The sequence below is a fragment of the Mytilus edulis genome, chromosome 8 (assembly GCF_963676685.1).
Source record: "Mytilus edulis chromosome 8, xbMytEdul2.2, whole genome shotgun sequence".
Classification (NCBI taxonomy): Eukaryota; Metazoa; Mollusca; class Bivalvia; order Mytilida; family Mytilidae; genus Mytilus; species Mytilus edulis.
The window spans coordinates 9,803,154-9,822,195 of record NC_092351.1 but is presented as its reverse complement, the minus strand read 5'-3'; the positions used below and the strand labels follow the sequence as shown (position 1 = coordinate 9,822,195).

At 30.9% G+C, this 19,042-nt stretch overlaps 1 protein-coding gene across 1 annotated transcript in view; it reads right to left on the bottom strand.

Moving 5' to 3' along the window:
* LOC139484742 (uncharacterized) overlaps positions 1–19,042 on the bottom strand; it is a 30,756-nt gene that overhangs the window by 8,927 nt on the left and 2,787 nt on the right. The window contains exons 3-4 of the mRNA XM_071268660.1: positions 18,133–18,242; positions 17,659–17,841 (exon numbers count right to left, since the gene is read on the bottom strand). Coding sequence (XP_071124761.1) covers positions 17,659–17,841; positions 18,133–18,242 — 293 coding nt within the window. The remainder of the gene's footprint in view (positions 1–17,658; positions 17,842–18,132; positions 18,243–19,042) is intronic.

The window sequence follows — 19,042 nt, the reverse complement described above, 5'->3', positions numbered from 1 at the left end:
TTACCTGTCTATGAGTTTGCATTAAAAATTGAGGATTAATGCGCTCCATAGTATACTAATTTAAGATTTCCAGAAAACCAGGGGTTATTTTTAGTGGTACCTCCTTTCGGAAGCTCTCTGCTTTCTTATATGATTTTGAATGTATGTTGAAAATTGGCATGCAGAAAGGTGACACCTGTACAATTCAGGATATACCTAGTTTCTATGAAGTTAAACTTAAGGTAAAATATTTAGAAAGCTGTGAAAATTGCAAAATTTGGTTGAACAGATAGGGACTTTTAATTGGTGGTATGACACCTTTAAGCAAAATGCGGTGAAACATCAAAATAAGAAAACAATTGTTTTTTTTTGTCTTAACTGATCATTTGAGATGATAGTAGCCACATTTCAATCTTTTTGGGGGTAAAATGTCACATATTGCAAATTTAGAGCCTAAATCTTGAGTTTGTCCTATTTTTAGCTTTTCCCATCCTGACAATATGCTTTTATATAAAAAATGTCCTGAATAATGTTATAAATGCACAGAAAGTTATTCTGTGGTGTTAAACATTGAAACATAAGTTGTTTACTACCCCCAAAAAAATTTTGTCATGCAGATTTAATGAAATTATTTGATTTTTACCCCTTATAGCATTGCGTCATACTATGTACTTGGCAGATAGCATAGCCTAATGTAAGCACTGCAGAAACTCACAAAAGCACCATTTATTATTCCAAATGAAATTTTCATATCTTAAATTGTATTAACTGATGTAAATAAACACAGTTAAATGACCATGACTGCACTTTTGATCAATTTGTAGTACTTTACTGACACCAGATGAAAAAAAGGGGGGTCAATATTCCATGACACTTCAATACCTTGGATTTTTTACTAAATTCATTGCAAAAATTGTTGGAAGTCTTTAAAGAAGTAGAACAAACAAGAAAAAATCAGCAAACAATGATCTTGATATTGAAAGTTTATGTTCCTGTAGCCCAAAATGAAATTTTCAAGTATTTTCTATCAAAGTCATACATTACAGTCAGTTTAAATTGAGCTGTGAAATTTTTATTATAAGTCGCATAATGCTCAGATAGGCTGTTTTAAACTACAAATTGACTAAGGATTAAGAATAAAGCAAAATAAAAGATTTTTAATCAACTTTTTTGTCTCTTTAAGCAAAATGCGGTGAAACATCAAAATAAGAAAACAATTGTTTTTTTTTGTCTTAACTGATCATTTGAGATGATAGTAGCCACATTTCAATCTTTTTGGGGGTAAAATGTCACATATTGCAAATTTAGAGCCTAAATCTTGAGTTTGTCCTATTTTTAGCTTTTCCCATCCTGACAATATGCTTTTATATAAAAAATGTCCTGAATAATGTTATAAATGCACAGAAAGTTATTCTGTGGTGTTAAACATTGAAACATAAGTTGTTTACTACCCCCAAAAAAATTTTGTCATGCAGATTTAATGAAATTATTTGATTTTTACCCCTTATAGCATTGCGTCATACTATGTACTTGGCAGATAGCATAGCCTAATGTAAGCACTGCAGAAACTCACAAAAGCACCATTTATTATTCCAAATGAAATTTTCATATCTTAAATTGTATTAACTGATGTAAATAAACACAGTTAAATGACCATGACTGCACTTTTGATCAATTTGTAGTACTTTACTGACACCAGATGAAAAAAAGGGGGGTCAATATTCCATGACACTTCAATACCTTGGATTTTTTACTAAATTCATTGCAAAAATTGTTGGAAGTCTTTAAAGAAGTAGAACAAACAAGAAAAAATCAGCAAACAATGATCTTGATATTGAAAGTTTATGTTCCTGTAGCCCAAAATGAAATTTTCAAGTATTTTCTATCAAAGTCATACATTACAGTCAGTTTAAATTGAGCTGTGAAATTTTTATTATAAGTCGCATAATGCTCAGATAGGCTGTTTTAAACTACAAATTGACTAAGGATTAAGAATAAAGCAAAATAAAAGATTTTTAATCAACTTTTTTGTCTCTTTAAGCAAAATGCGGTGAAACATCAAAATAAGAAAACAATTGTTTTTTTTTGTCTTAACTGATCATTTGAGATGATAGTAGCCACATTTCAATCTTTTTGGGGGTAAAATGTCACATATTGCAAATTTAGAGCCTAAATCTTGAGTTTGTCCTATTTTTAGCTTTTCCCATCCTGACAATATGCTTTTATATAAAAAATGTCCTGAATAATGTTATAAATGCACAGAAAGTTATTCTGTGGTGTTAAACATTGAAACATAAGTTGTTTACTACCCCCAAAAAAATTTTGTCATGCAGATTTAATGAAATTATTTGATTTTTACCCCTTATAGCATTGCGTCATACTATGTACTTGGCAGATAGCATAGCCTAATGTAAGCACTGCAGAAACTCACAAAAGCACCATTTATTATTCCAAATGAAATTTTCATATCTTAAATTGTATTAACTGATGTAAATAAACACAGTTAAATGACCATGACTGCACTTTTGATCAATTTGTAGTACTTTACTGACACCAGATGAAAAAAAGGGGGGTCAATATTCCATGACACTTCAATACCTTGGATTTTTTACTAAATTCATTGCAAAAATTGTTGGAAGTCTTTAAAGAAGTAGAACAAACAAGAAAAAATCAGCAAACAATGATCTTGATATTGAAAGTTTATGTTCCTGTAGCCCAAAATGAAATTTTCAAGTATTTTCTATCAAAGTCATACATTACAGTCAGTTTAAATTGAGCTGTGAAATTTTTATTATAAGTCGCATAATGCTCAGATAGGCTGTTTTAAACTACAAATTGACTAAGGATTAAGAATAAAGCAAAATAAAAGATTTTTAATCAACTTTTTTGTCTCTTTAGGTGTCATACCACCAATTACTCCCTCAAATTTAGAACGTATGTGAAAGTAGGCCTACTCGGACAAAAAAAAGTGCATTTGATATCATTGTTCACCTAAACTAACTAACAAATTTGCAGAAATGAAAGTTTTGTTGAAAGAGAAATATATTAAGACCATTTTGAGCCAAAATTTACCTGTCTATGAGTTTGCATTAAAAATTGAGGATTAATGCGCTCCATAGTATACTAATTTAAGATTTCCAGAAAACCAGGGGTTATTTTTAGTGGTACCTCCTTTCGGAAGCTCTCTGCTTTCTTATATGATTTTGAATGTATGTTGAAAATTGGCATGCAGAAAGGTGACACCTGTACAATTCAGGATATACCTAGTTTCTATGAAGTTAAACTTAAGGTAAAATATTTAGAAAGCTGTGAAAATTGCAAAATTTGGTTGAACAGATAGGGACTTTTAATTGGTGGTATGACACCTTTAAGCAAAATGCGGTGAAACATCAAAATAAGAAAACAATTGTTTTTTTTTGTCTTAACTGATCATTTGAGATGATAGTAGCCACATTTCAATCTTTTTGGGGGTAAAATGTCACATATTGCAAATTTAGAGCCTAAATCTTGAGTTTGTCCTATTTTTAGCTTTTCCCATCCTGACAATATGCTTTTATATAAAAAATGTCCTGAATAATGTTATAAATGCACAGAAAGTTATTCTGTGGTGTTAAACATTGAAACATAAGTTGTTTACTACCCCCAAAAAAATTTTGTCATGCAGATTTAATGAAATTATTTGATTTTTACCCCTTATAGCATTGCGTCATACTATGTACTTGGCAGATAGCATAGCCTAATGTAAGCACTGCAGAAACTCACAAAAGCACCATTTATTATTCCAAATGAAATTTTCATATCTTAAATTGTATTAACTGATGTAAATAAACACAGTTAAATGACCATGACTGCACTTTTGATCAATTTGTAGTACTTTACTGACACCAGATGAAAAAAAGGGGGGTCAATATTCCATGACACTTCAATACCTTGGATTTTTTACTAAATTCATTGCAAAAATTGTTGGAAGTCTTTAAAGAAGTAGAACAAACAAGAAAAAATCAGCAAACAATGATCTTGATATTGAAAGTTTATGTTCCTGTAGCCCAAAATGAAATTTTCAAGTATTTTCTATCAAAGTCATACATTACAGTCAGTTTAAATTGAGCTGTGAAATTTTTATTATAAGTCGCATAATGCTCAGATAGGCTGTTTTAAACTACAAATTGACTAAGGATTAAGAATAAAGCAAAATAAAAGATTTTTAATCAACTTTTTTGTCTCTTTAAGCAAAATGCGGTGAAACATCAAAATAAGAAAACAATTGTTTTTTTTTGTCTTAACTGATCATTTGAGATGATAGTAGCCACATTTCAATCTTTTTGGGGGTAAAATGTCACATATTGCAAATTTAGAGCCTAAATCTTGAGTTTGTCCTATTTTTAGCTTTTCCCATCCTGACAATATGCTTTTATATAAAAAATGTCCTGAATAATGTTATAAATGCACAGAAAGTTATTCTGTGGTGTTAAACATTGAAACATAAGTTGTTTACTACCCCCAAAAAAATTTTGTCATGCAGATTTAATGAAATTATTTGATTTTTACCCCTTATAGCATTGCGTCATACTATGTACTTGGCAGATAGCATAGCCTAATGTAAGCACTGCAGAAACTCACAAAAGCACCATTTATTATTCCAAATGAAATTTTCATATCTTAAATTGTATTAACTGATGTAAATAAACACAGTTAAATGACCATGACTGCACTTTTGATCAATTTGTAGTACTTTACTGACACCAGATGAAAAAAAGGGGGGTCAATATTCCATGACACTTCAATACCTTGGATTTTTTACTAAATTCATTGCAAAAATTGTTGGAAGTCTTTAAAGAAGTAGAACAAACAAGAAAAAATCAGCAAACAATGATCTTGATATTGAAAGTTTATGTTCCTGTAGCCCAAAATGAAATTTTCAAGTATTTTCTATCAAAGTCATACATTACAGTCAGTTTAAATTGAGCTGTGAAATTTTTATTATAAGTCGCATAATGCTCAGATAGGCTGTTTTAAACTACAAATTGACTAAGGATTAAGAATAAAGCAAAATAAAAGATTTTTAATCAACTTTTTTGTCTCTTTAGGTGTCATACCACCAATTACTCCCTCAAATTTAGAACGTATGTGAAAGTAGGCCTACTCGGACAAAAAAAAGTGCATTTGATATCATTGTTCACCTAAACTAACTAACAAATTTGCAGAAATGAAAGTTTTGTTGAAAGAGAAATATATTAAGACCATTTTGAGCCAAAATTTACCTGTCTATGAGTTTGCATTAAAAATTGAGGATTAATGCGCTCCATAGTATACTAATTTAAGATTTCCAGAAAACCAGGGGTTATTTTTAGTGGTACCTCCTTTCGGAAGCTCTCTGCTTTCTTATATGATTTTGAATGTATGTTGAAAATTGGCATGCAGAAAGGTGACACCTGTACAATTCAGGATATACCTAGTTTCTATGAAGTTAAACTTAAGGTAAAATATTTAGAAAGCTGTGAAAATTGCAAAATTTGGTTGAACAGATAGGGACTTTTAATTGGTGGTATGACACCTTTAAGCAAAATGCGGTGAAACATCAAAATAAGAAAACAATTGTTTTTTTTTGTCTTAACTGATCATTTGAGATGATAGTAGCCACATTTCAATCTTTTTGGGGGTAAAATGTCACATATTGCAAATTTAGAGCCTAAATCTTGAGTTTGTCCTATTTTTAGCTTTTCCCATCCTGACAATATGCTTTTATATAAAAAATGTCCTGAATAATGTTATAAATGCACAGAAAGTTATTCTGTGGTGTTAAACATTGAAACATAAGTTGTTTACTACCCCCAAAAAAATTTTGTCATGCAGATTTAATGAAATTATTTGATTTTTACCCCTTATAGCATTGCGTCATACTATGTACTTGGCAGATAGCATAGCCTAATGTAAGCACTGCAGAAACTCACAAAAGCACCATTTATTATTCCAAATGAAATTTTCATATCTTAAATTGTATTAACTGATGTAAATAAACACAGTTAAATGACCATGACTGCACTTTTGATCAATTTGTAGTACTTTACTGACACCAGATGAAAAAAAGGGGGGTCAATATTCCATGACACTTCAATACCTTGGATTTTTTACTAAATTCATTGCAAAAATTGTTGGAAGTCTTTAAAGAAGTAGAACAAACAAGAAAAAATCAGCAAACAATGATCTTGATATTGAAAGTTTATGTTCCTGTAGCCCAAAATGAAATTTTCAAGTATTTTCTATCAAAGTCATACATTACAGTCAGTTTAAATTGAGCTGTGAAATTTTTATTATAAGTCGCATAATGCTCAGATAGGCTGTTTTAAACTACAAATTGACTAAGGATTAAGAATAAAGCAAAATAAAAGATTTTTAATCAACTTTTTTGTCTCTTTAAGCAAAATGCGGTGAAACATCAAAATAAGAAAACAATTGTTTTTTTTTGTCTTAACTGATCATTTGAGATGATAGTAGCCACATTTCAATCTTTTTGGGGGTAAAATGTCACATATTGCAAATTTAGAGCCTAAATCTTGAGTTTGTCCTATTTTTAGCTTTTCCCATCCTGACAATATGCTTTTATATAAAAAATGTCCTGAATAATGTTATAAATGCACAGAAAGTTATTCTGTGGTGTTAAACATTGAAACATAAGTTGTTTACTACCCCCAAAAAAATTTTGTCATGCAGATTTAATGAAATTATTTGATTTTTACCCCTTATAGCATTGCGTCATACTATGTACTTGGCAGATAGCATAGCCTAATGTAAGCACTGCAGAAACTCACAAAAGCACCATTTATTATTCCAAATGAAATTTTCATATCTTAAATTGTATTAACTGATGTAAATAAACACAGTTAAATGACCATGACTGCACTTTTGATCAATTTGTAGTACTTTACTGACACCAGATGAAAAAAAGGGGGGTCAATATTCCATGACACTTCAATACCTTGGATTTTTTACTAAATTCATTGCAAAAATTGTTGGAAGTCTTTAAAGAAGTAGAACAAACAAGAAAAAATCAGCAAACAATGATCTTGATATTGAAAGTTTATGTTCCTGTAGCCCAAAATGAAATTTTCAAGTATTTTCTATCAAAGTCATACATTACAGTCAGTTTAAATTGAGCTGTGAAATTTTTATTATAAGTCGCATAATGCTCAGATAGGCTGTTTTAAACTACAAATTGACTAAGGATTAAGAATAAAGCAAAATAAAAGATTTTTAATCAACTTTTTTGTCTCTTTAGGTGTCATACCACCAATTACTCCCTCAAATTTAGAACGTATGTGAAAGTAGGCCTACTCGGACAAAAAAAAGTGCATTTGATATCATTGTTCACCTAAACTAACTAACAAATTTGCAGAAATGAAAGTTTTGTTGAAAGAGAAATATATTAAGACCATTTTGAGCCAAAATTTACCTGTCTATGAGTTTGCATTAAAAATTGAGGATTAATGCGCTCCATAGTATACTAATTTAAGATTTCCAGAAAACCAGGGGTTATTTTTAGTGGTACCTCCTTTCGGAAGCTCTCTGCTTTCTTATATGATTTTGAATGTATGTTGAAAATTGGCATGCAGAAAGGTGACACCTGTACAATTCAGGATATACCTAGTTTCTATGAAGTTAAACTTAAGGTAAAATATTTAGAAAGCTGTGAAAATTGCAAAATTTGGTTGAACAGATAGGGACTTTTAATTGGTGGTATGACACCTTTAAGCAAAATGCGGTGAAACATCAAAATAAGAAAACAATTGTTTTTTTTTGTCTTAACTGATCATTTGAGATGATAGTAGCCACATTTCAATCTTTTTGGGGGTAAAATGTCACATATTGCAAATTTAGAGCCTAAATCTTGAGTTTGTCCTATTTTTAGCTTTTCCCATCCTGACAATATGCTTTTATATAAAAAATGTCCTGAATAATGTTATAAATGCACAGAAAGTTATTCTGTGGTGTTAAACATTGAAACATAAGTTGTTTACTACCCCCAAAAAAATTTTGTCATGCAGATTTAATGAAATTATTTGATTTTTACCCCTTATAGCATTGCGTCATACTATGTACTTGGCAGATAGCATAGCCTAATGTAAGCACTGCAGAAACTCACAAAAGCACCATTTATTATTCCAAATGAAATTTTCATATCTTAAATTGTATTAACTGATGTAAATAAACACAGTTAAATGACCATGACTGCACTTTTGATCAATTTGTAGTACTTTACTGACACCAGATGAAAAAAAGGGGGGTCAATATTCCATGACACTTCAATACCTTGGATTTTTTACTAAATTCATTGCAAAAATTGTTGGAAGTCTTTAAAGAAGTAGAACAAACAAGAAAAAATCAGCAAACAATGATCTTGATATTGAAAGTTTATGTTCCTGTAGCCCAAAATGAAATTTTCAAGTATTTTCTATCAAAGTCATACATTACAGTCAGTTTAAATTGAGCTGTGAAATTTTTATTATAAGTCGCATAATGCTCAGATAGGCTGTTTTAAACTACAAATTGACTAAGGATTAAGAATAAAGCAAAATAAAAGATTTTTAATCAACTTTTTTGTCTCTTTAAGCAAAATGCGGTGAAACATCAAAATAAGAAAACAATTGTTTTTTTTTGTCTTAACTGATCATTTGAGATGATAGTAGCCACATTTCAATCTTTTTGGGGGTAAAATGTCACATATTGCAAATTTAGAGCCTAAATCTTGAGTTTGTCCTATTTTTAGCTTTTCCCATCCTGACAATATGCTTTTATATAAAAAATGTCCTGAATAATGTTATAAATGCACAGAAAGTTATTCTGTGGTGTTAAACATTGAAACATAAGTTGTTTACTACCCCCAAAAAAATTTTGTCATGCAGATTTAATGAAATTATTTGATTTTTACCCCTTATAGCATTGCGTCATACTATGTACTTGGCAGATAGCATAGCCTAATGTAAGCACTGCAGAAACTCACAAAAGCACCATTTATTATTCCAAATGAAATTTTCATATCTTAAATTGTATTAACTGATGTAAATAAACACAGTTAAATGACCATGACTGCACTTTTGATCAATTTGTAGTACTTTACTGACACCAGATGAAAAAAAGGGGGGTCAATATTCCATGACACTTCAATACCTTGGATTTTTTACTAAATTCATTGCAAAAATTGTTGGAAGTCTTTAAAGAAGTAGAACAAACAAGAAAAAATCAGCAAACAATGATCTTGATATTGAAAGTTTATGTTCCTGTAGCCCAAAATGAAATTTTCAAGTATTTTCTATCAAAGTCATACATTACAGTCAGTTTAAATTGAGCTGTGAAATTTTTATTATAAGTCGCATAATGCTCAGATAGGCTGTTTTAAACTACAAATTGACTAAGGATTAAGAATAAAGCAAAATAAAAGATTTTTAATCAACTTTTTTGTCTCTTTAGGTGTCATACCACCAATTACTCCCTCAAATTTAGAACGTATGTGAAAGTAGGCCTACTCGGACAAAAAAAAGTGCATTTGATATCATTGTTCACCTAAACTAACTAACAAATTTGCAGAAATGAAAGTTTTGTTGAAAGAGAAATATATTAAGACCATTTTGAGCCAAAATTTACCTGTCTATGAGTTTGCATTAAAAATTGAGGATTAATGCGCTCCATAGTATACTAATTTAAGATTTCCAGAAAACCAGGGGTTATTTTTAGTGGTACCTCCTTTCGGAAGCTCTCTGCTTTCTTATATGATTTTGAATGTATGTTGAAAATTGGCATGCAGAAAGGTGACACCTGTACAATTCAGGATATACCTAGTTTCTATGAAGTTAAACTTAAGGTAAAATATTTAGAAAGCTGTGAAAATTGCAAAATTTGGTTGAACAGATAGGGACTTTTAATTGGTGGTATGACACCTTTAAGCAAAATGCGGTGAAACATCAAAATAAGAAAACAATTGTTTTTTTTTGTCTTAACTGATCATTTGAGATGATAGTAGCCACATTTCAATCTTTTTGGGGGTAAAATGTCACATATTGCAAATTTAGAGCCTAAATCTTGAGTTTGTCCTATTTTTAGCTTTTCCCATCCTGACAATATGCTTTTATATAAAAAATGTCCTGAATAATGTTATAAATGCACAGAAAGTTATTCTGTGGTGTTAAACATTGAAACATAAGTTGTTTACTACCCCCAAAAAAATTTTGTCATGCAGATTTAATGAAATTATTTGATTTTTACCCCTTATAGCATTGCGTCATACTATGTACTTGGCAGATAGCATAGCCTAATGTAAGCACTGCAGAAACTCACAAAAGCACCATTTATTATTCCAAATGAAATTTTCATATCTTAAATTGTATTAACTGATGTAAATAAACACAGTTAAATGACCATGACTGCACTTTTGATCAATTTGTAGTACTTTACTGACACCAGATGAAAAAAAGGGGGGTCAATATTCCATGACACTTCAATACCTTGGATTTTTTACTAAATTCATTGCAAAAATTGTTGGAAGTCTTTAAAGAAGTAGAACAAACAAGAAAAAATCAGCAAACAATGATCTTGATATTGAAAGTTTATGTTCCTGTAGCCCAAAATGAAATTTTCAAGTATTTTCTATCAAAGTCATACATTACAGTCAGTTTAAATTGAGCTGTGAAATTTTTATTATAAGTCGCATAATGCTCAGATAGGCTGTTTTAAACTACAAATTGACTAAGGATTAAGAATAAAGCAAAATAAAAGATTTTTAATCAACTTTTTTGTCTCTTTAAGCAAAATGCGGTGAAACATCAAAATAAGAAAACAATTGTTTTTTTTTGTCTTAACTGATCATTTGAGATGATAGTAGCCACATTTCAATCTTTTTGGGGGTAAAATGTCACATATTGCAAATTTAGAGCCTAAATCTTGAGTTTGTCCTATTTTTAGCTTTTCCCATCCTGACAATATGCTTTTATATAAAAAATGTCCTGAATAATGTTATAAATGCACAGAAAGTTATTCTGTGGTGTTAAACATTGAAACATAAGTTGTTTACTACCCCCAAAAAAATTTTGTCATGCAGATTTAATGAAATTATTTGATTTTTACCCCTTATAGCATTGCGTCATACTATGTACTTGGCAGATAGCATAGCCTAATGTAAGCACTGCAGAAACTCACAAAAGCACCATTTATTATTCCAAATGAAATTTTCATATCTTAAATTGTATTAACTGATGTAAATAAACACAGTTAAATGACCATGACTGCACTTTTGATCAATTTGTAGTACTTTACTGACACCAGATGAAAAAAAGGGGGGTCAATATTCCATGACACTTCAATACCTTGGATTTTTTACTAAATTCATTGCAAAAATTGTTGGAAGTCTTTAAAGAAGTAGAACAAACAAGAAAAAATCAGCAAACAATGATCTTGATATTGAAAGTTTATGTTCCTGTAGCCCAAAATGAAATTTTCAAGTATTTTCTATCAAAGTCATACATTACAGTCAGTTTAAATTGAGCTGTGAAATTTTTATTATAAGTCGCATAATGCTCAGATAGGCTGTTTTAAACTACAAATTGACTAAGGATTAAGAATAAAGCAAAATAAAAGATTTTTAATCAACTTTTTTGTCTCTTTAGGTGTCATACCACCAATTACTCCCTCAAATTTAGAACGTATGTGAAAGTAGGCCTACTCGGACAAAAAAAAGTGCATTTGATATCATTGTTCACCTAAACTAACTAACAAATTTGCAGAAATGAAAGTTTTGTTGAAAGAGAAATATATTAAGACCATTTTGAGCCAAAATTTACCTGTCTATGAGTTTGCATTAAAAATTGAGGATTAATGCGCTCCATAGTATACTAATTTAAGATTTCCAGAAAACCAGGGGTTATTTTTAGTGGTACCTCCTTTCGGAAGCTCTCTGCTTTCTTATATGATTTTGAATGTATGTTGAAAATTGGCATGCAGAAAGGTGACACCTGTACAATTCAGGATATACCTAGTTTCTATGAAGTTAAACTTAAGGTAAAATATTTAGAAAGCTGTGAAAATTGCAAAATTTGGTTGAACAGATAGGGACTTTTAATTGGTGGTATGACACCTTTAAGCAAAATGCGGTGAAACATCAAAATAAGAAAACAATTGTTTTTTTTTGTCTTAACTGATCATTTGAGATGATAGTAGCCACATTTCAATCTTTTTGGGGGTAAAATGTCACATATTGCAAATTTAGAGCCTAAATCTTGAGTTTGTCCTATTTTTAGCTTTTCCCATCCTGACAATATGCTTTTATATAAAAAATGTCCTGAATAATGTTATAAATGCACAGAAAGTTATTCTGTGGTGTTAAACATTGAAACATAAGTTGTTTACTACCCCCAAAAAAATTTTGTCATGCAGATTTAATGAAATTATTTGATTTTTACCCCTTATAGCATTGCGTCATACTATGTACTTGGCAGATAGCATAGCCTAATGTAAGCACTGCAGAAACTCACAAAAGCACCATTTATTATTCCAAATGAAATTTTCATATCTTAAATTGTATTAACTGATGTAAATAAACACAGTTAAATGACCATGACTGCACTTTTGATCAATTTGTAGTACTTTACTGACACCAGATGAAAAAAAGGGGGGTCAATATTCCATGACACTTCAATACCTTGGATTTTTTACTAAATTCATTGCAAAAATTGTTGGAAGTCTTTAAAGAAGTAGAACAAACAAGAAAAAATCAGCAAACAATGATCTTGATATTGAAAGTTTATGTTCCTGTAGCCCAAAATGAAATTTTCAAGTATTTTCTATCAAAGTCATACATTACAGTCAGTTTAAATTGAGCTGTGAAATTTTTATTATAAGTCGCATAATGCTCAGATAGGCTGTTTTAAACTACAAATTGACTAAGGATTAAGAATAAAGCAAAATAAAAGATTTTTAATCAACTTTTTTGTCTCTTTAAGCAAAATGCGGTGAAACATCAAAATAAGAAAACAATTGTTTTTTTTTGTCTTAACTGATCATTTGAGATGATAGTAGCCACATTTCAATCTTTTTGGGGGTAAAATGTCACATATTGCAAATTTAGAGCCTAAATCTTGAGTTTGTCCTATTTTTAGCTTTTCCCATCCTGACAATATGCTTTTATATAAAAAATGTCCTGAATAATGTTATAAATGCACAGAAAGTTATTCTGTGGTGTTAAACATTGAAACATAAGTTGTTTACTACCCCCAAAAAAATTTAATCATGCAGATTTAATGAAATTATTTGATTTTTACCCCTTATAGCATTGCGTCATACTATGTACTTGGCAGATAGCATAGCCTAATGTAAGCACTGCAGAAACTCACAAAAGCACCATTTATTATTCCAAATGAAATTTTCATATCTTAAATTGTATTAACTGATGTAAATAAACACAGTTAAATGACCATGACTGCACTTTTGATCAATTTGTAGTACTTTACTGACACCAGATGAAAAAAAGGGGGGTCAATATTCCATGACACTTCAATACCTTGGATTTTTTACTAAATTCATTGCAAAAATTGTTGGAAGTCTTTAAAGAAGTAGAACAAACAAGAAAAAATCAGCAAACAATGATCTTGATATTGAAAGTTTATGTTCCTGTAGCCCAAAATGAAATTTTCAAGTATTTTCTATCAAAGTCATACATTACAGTCAGTTTAAATTGAGCTGTGAAATTTTTATTATAAGTCGCATAATGCTCAGATAGGCTGTTTTAAACTACAAATTGACTAAGGATTAAGAATAAAGCAAAATAAAAGATTTTTAATCAACTTTTTTGTCTCTTTAAGCAAAATGCGGTGAAACATCAAAATAAGAAAACAATTGTATTTTTTTGTCTTAACTGATCATTTGAGATGATAGTAGCCACATTTCAATCTTTTTGGGGGTAAAATGTCACATATTGCAAATTTAGAGCCTAAATCTTGAGTTTGTCCTATTTTTAGCTTTTCCCATCCTGACAATATGCTTTTATATAAAAAATGTCCTGAATAATGTTATAAATGCACAGAAAGTTATTCTGTGGTGTTAAACATTGAAACATAAGTTGTTTACTACCCCCAAAAAAATTTTGTCATGCAGATTTAATGAAATTATTTGATTTTTACCCCTTATAGCATTGCGTCATACTATGTACTTGGCAGATAGCATAGCCTAATGTAAGCACTGCAGAAACTCACAAAAGCACCATTTATTATTCCAAATGAAATTTTCATATCTTAAATTGTATTAACTGATGTAAATAAACACAGTTAAATGACCATGACTGCACTTTTGATCAATTTGTAGTACTTTACTGACACCAGATGAAAAAAAGGGGGGTCAATATTCCATGACACTTCAATACCTTGGATTTTTTACTAAATTCATTGCAAAAATTGTTGGAAGTCTTTAAAGAAGTAGAACAAACAAGAAAAAATCAGCAAACAATGATCTTGATATTGAAAGTTTATGTTCCTGTAGCCCAAAATGAAATTTTCAAGTATTTTCTATCAAAGTCATACATTACAGTCAGTTTAAATTGAGCTGTGAAATTTTTATTATAAGTCGCATAATGCTCAGATAGGCTGTTTTAAACTACAAATTGACTAAGGATTAAGAATAAAGCAAAATAAAAGATTTTTAATCAACTTTTTTGTCTCTTTAAGCAAAATGCGGTGAAACATCAAAATAAGAAAACAATTGTATTTTTTTGTCTTAACTGATCATTTGAGATGATAGTAGCCACATTTCAATCTTTTTGGGGGTAAAATGTCACATATTGCAAATTTAGAGCCTAAATCTTGAGTTTGTCCTATTTTTAGCTTTTCCCATCCTGACAATATGCTTTTATATAAAAAATGTCCTGAATAATGTTATAAATGCACAGAAAGTTATTCTGTGGTGTTAAACATTGAAACATAAGTTGTTTACTACCCCCAAAAAAATTTTGTCATGCAGATTTAATGAAATTATTTGATTTTTACCCCTTATAGCATTGCGTCATACTATGTACTTGGCAGATAGCATAGCCTAATGTAAGCACTGCAGAAACTCACAAAAGCACCATTTATTATTCCAAATGAAATTTTCATATCTTAAATTGTATTAACTGATGTAAATAAACACAGTTAAATGACCATGACTGCACTTTTGATCAATTTGTAGTACTTTACTGACACCAGATGAAAAAAAGGGGGGTCAATATTCCATGACACTTCAATACCTTGGATTTTTTACTAAATTCATTGCAAAAATTGTTGGAAGTCTTTAAAGAAGTAGAACAAACAAGAAAAAATCAGCAAACAATGATCTTGATATTGAAAGTTTATGTTCCTGTAGCCCAAAATGAAATTTTCAAGTATTTTCTATCAAAGTCATACATTACAGTCAGTTTAAATTGAGCTGTGAAATTTTTATTATAAGTCGCATAATGCTCAGATAGGCTGTTTTAAACTACAAATTGACTAAGGATTAAGAATAAAGCAAAATAAAAGATTTTTAATCAACTTTTTTGTCTCTTTAAGCAAAATGCGGTGAAACATCAAAATAAGAAAACAATTGTTTTTTTTTGTCTTAACTGATCATTTGAGATGATAGTAGCCACATTTCAATCTTTTTGGGGGTAAAATGTCACATATTGCAAATTTAGAGCCTAAATCTTGAGTTTGTCCTATTTTTAGCTTTTCCCATCCTGACAATATGCTTTTATATAAAAAATGTCCTGAATAATGTTATAAATGCACAGAAAGTTATTCTGTGGTGTTAAACATTGAAACATAAGTTGTTTACTACCCCCAAAAAAATTTTGTCATGCAGATTTAATGAAATTATTTGATTTTTACCCCTTATAGCATTGCGTCATACTATGTACTTGGCAGATAGCATAGCCTAATGTAAGCACTGCAGAAACTCACAAAAGCACCATTTATTATTCCAAATGAAATTTTCATATCTTAAATTGTATTAACTGATGTAAATAAACACAGTTAAATGACCATGACTGCACTTTTGATCAATTTGTAGTACTTTACTGACACCAGATGAAAAAAAGGGGGGTCAATATTCCATGACACTTCAATACCTTGGATTTTTTACTAAATTCATTGCAAAAATTGTTGGAAGTCTTTAAAGAAGTAGAACAAACAAGAAAAAATCAGCAAACAATGATCTTGATATTGAAAGTTTATGTTCCTGTAGCCCAAAATGAAATTTTCAAGTATTTTCTATCAAAGTCATACATTACAGTCAGTTTAAATTGAGCTGTGAAATTTTTATTATAAGTCGCATAATGCTCAGATAGGCTGTTTTAAACTACAAATTGACTAAGGATTAAGAATAAAGCAAAATAAAAGATTTTTAATCAACTTTTTTGTCTCTTTAGGTGTCATACCACCAATTACTCCCTCAAATTTAGAACGTATGTGAAAGTAGGCCTACTCGGACAAAAAAAAGTGCATTTGATATCATTGTTCACCTAAACTAACTAACAAATTTGCAGAAATGAAAGTTTTGTTGAAAGAGAAATATATTAAGACCATTTTGAGCCAAAATTTACCTGTCTATGAGTTTGCATTAAAAATTGAGGATTAATGCGCTCCATAGTATACTAATTTAAGATTTCCAGAAAACCAGGGGTTATTTTTAGTGGTACCTCCTTTCGGAAGCTCTCTGCTTTCTTATATGATTTTGAATGTATGTTGAAAATTGGCATGCAGAAAGGTGACACCTGTACAATTCAGGATATACCTAGTTTCTATGAAGTTAAACTTAAGGTAAAATATTTAGAAAGCTGTGAAAATTGCAAAATTTGGTTGAACAGATAGGGACTTTTAATTGGTGGTATGACACCACTAGAACATACCTTATAGATACCGGTCTGTATTGACCAGATAGGTAGACAGACTATACAACAGATGATATTTACATGATTCGGACATACCTTATAGATACCGGTCTGTATTGACCAGATAGGTAGACAGACTCTACAACAGATGATATTTACATGATTCGGACATACCTTATAGATACCGGTCTGTATTGACCAGATAGACAGACAGACTATACAACAGATGATATTTACATAATTCGGACATACCTTATAGATACCGGTCTGTATTGACCAGATAGGCAGACAGACTATACAACAGATGATATTTACATAATTCGGACATACGTACCTTATAGATACCGGTCTGTATTGACCAGATAGGTAGACACTCTACAACAGATGATATTTACATGATTCGGACATACCTTATAGATACCGGTCTGTATTGACCAGATAGGCAGACAGACTATACAACAGATGATATTTACATAATTCGGACATACCTTATAGATACCGGTCTGTATTGACCAGATAGGCAGACAGACTATACAACAGATGATATTTACATAATTCGGACATACCTTATAGATACCGGTCTGTATTGACCAGATAGGTAGACAGACTCTACAACAGATGATATTTACATGATTCGGACATACCTTATAGATACCGGTCTGTATTGACCAGATAGGCAGACAGACTCTACAACAGATGATATTTACATGATTCGGACATACCTTATAGATACCGGTCTGTATTGACCAGATAGGCAGACAGACTATACAACAGATGATATTTACATAATTCGGACATACCTTATAGATACCGGTCTGTATTGACCAGATTGGTAGACAGACTATACAACAGATGATATTTTCTGTGTCTGTGAAGTCGGCCTGTTCTTCCCCATTTGTAATAACCAATTTAGCACCAACAGCCTCACACTTTGTCATGGTGATTCGGCGACACCATCGCTCAACACATCCATTAAAATTAATCTGATTGATGAATAAAACATATTCTCATTATAAAATCATATAATAGCTTATTCTTTGGGTCTTTCAATGTGACTGTCTTATCTACATTCAAAAAAATTTATTATCACACATTAAATTTAAGAAAATGAATATACTAGTACACAAAAACAAAATATATGAGGAAAAAGGGTTATAAAAGATGTATACGATAATCAAATCAAGATATTTTAAATATAAATTGCATTTCAATAAAACTAAAGTATCAGTAAATTAACACAAATACATGAAACAGAAAACGTTTGTTTGGTATACCTCGAGACAAAACTTTTTGCCTTCTTGCATTACATTTATACATCTCATTATTGAAGCATGGATAGAATCTCCATGACCCATGGTAGGATCTAGCATCACCAGACAAGGAGCTGAAAATATGAATAAGATAATATATGAATTCTCTCAACTCCCATTGGACCTTAAAACATGTTGAACGAAAAGATAATCATTGTACTTAAACAATCAGGTACTAATGCTGAAAGGTGTTTATTCGATGCATTTCAAACTAATAGATGATTAAAATGTTCCGTTGAAGCCTGATTGGTGATTTCGGTTCTCGTTGAAGTTAGACCGTTTTGTATCGTACTCTTATGTTTGCTTTGGTATATTTAATTCAAGTTAAGTTATAATGACTGGGAGATGCAAGCAGACGTTTGGGGAAAGACCACCTTCCCAAGAGAGGTTTAAACAACAAACCTCAGACCAGAAATTGTGCTGTGGTCTAGAATCAACAGACAAGTCATACGTGTAGAGCTTATAGTGCCATGGGAAACAAGACTGGAAGAAGCCCACGAGAAAAAGCTTGCCAAGTACCAGGAATTTGTAACAGACATCCATCCAAGAGAAGAACTGGAGGACATGGTATTTTCCAGTTGAAGTAGGATGTAGAGGCTTTGTTTCTCACACTTTTTAGAGAGCCTTGGGTTCCCTAGGACTAACTTGACCAGTAAGAAGAAGCTTGGTAGGAAAAGTTGGAAGACAGGCAGAGGAAGCTTCCGGTTGGATACGGAGGAAGAGGTAAGAGCAGTGGGAGAGCTAACTCAGTCGGTACACTCCCTAGAGGTTGTCGTGGACAGCGCCGAAACAGTCGAGGAGAGGGGATTCACCTGATGATGGAACCAGCTGAGCAGTGGAATCACTGTATTTAAGGTATAATAAAAAAAAATAA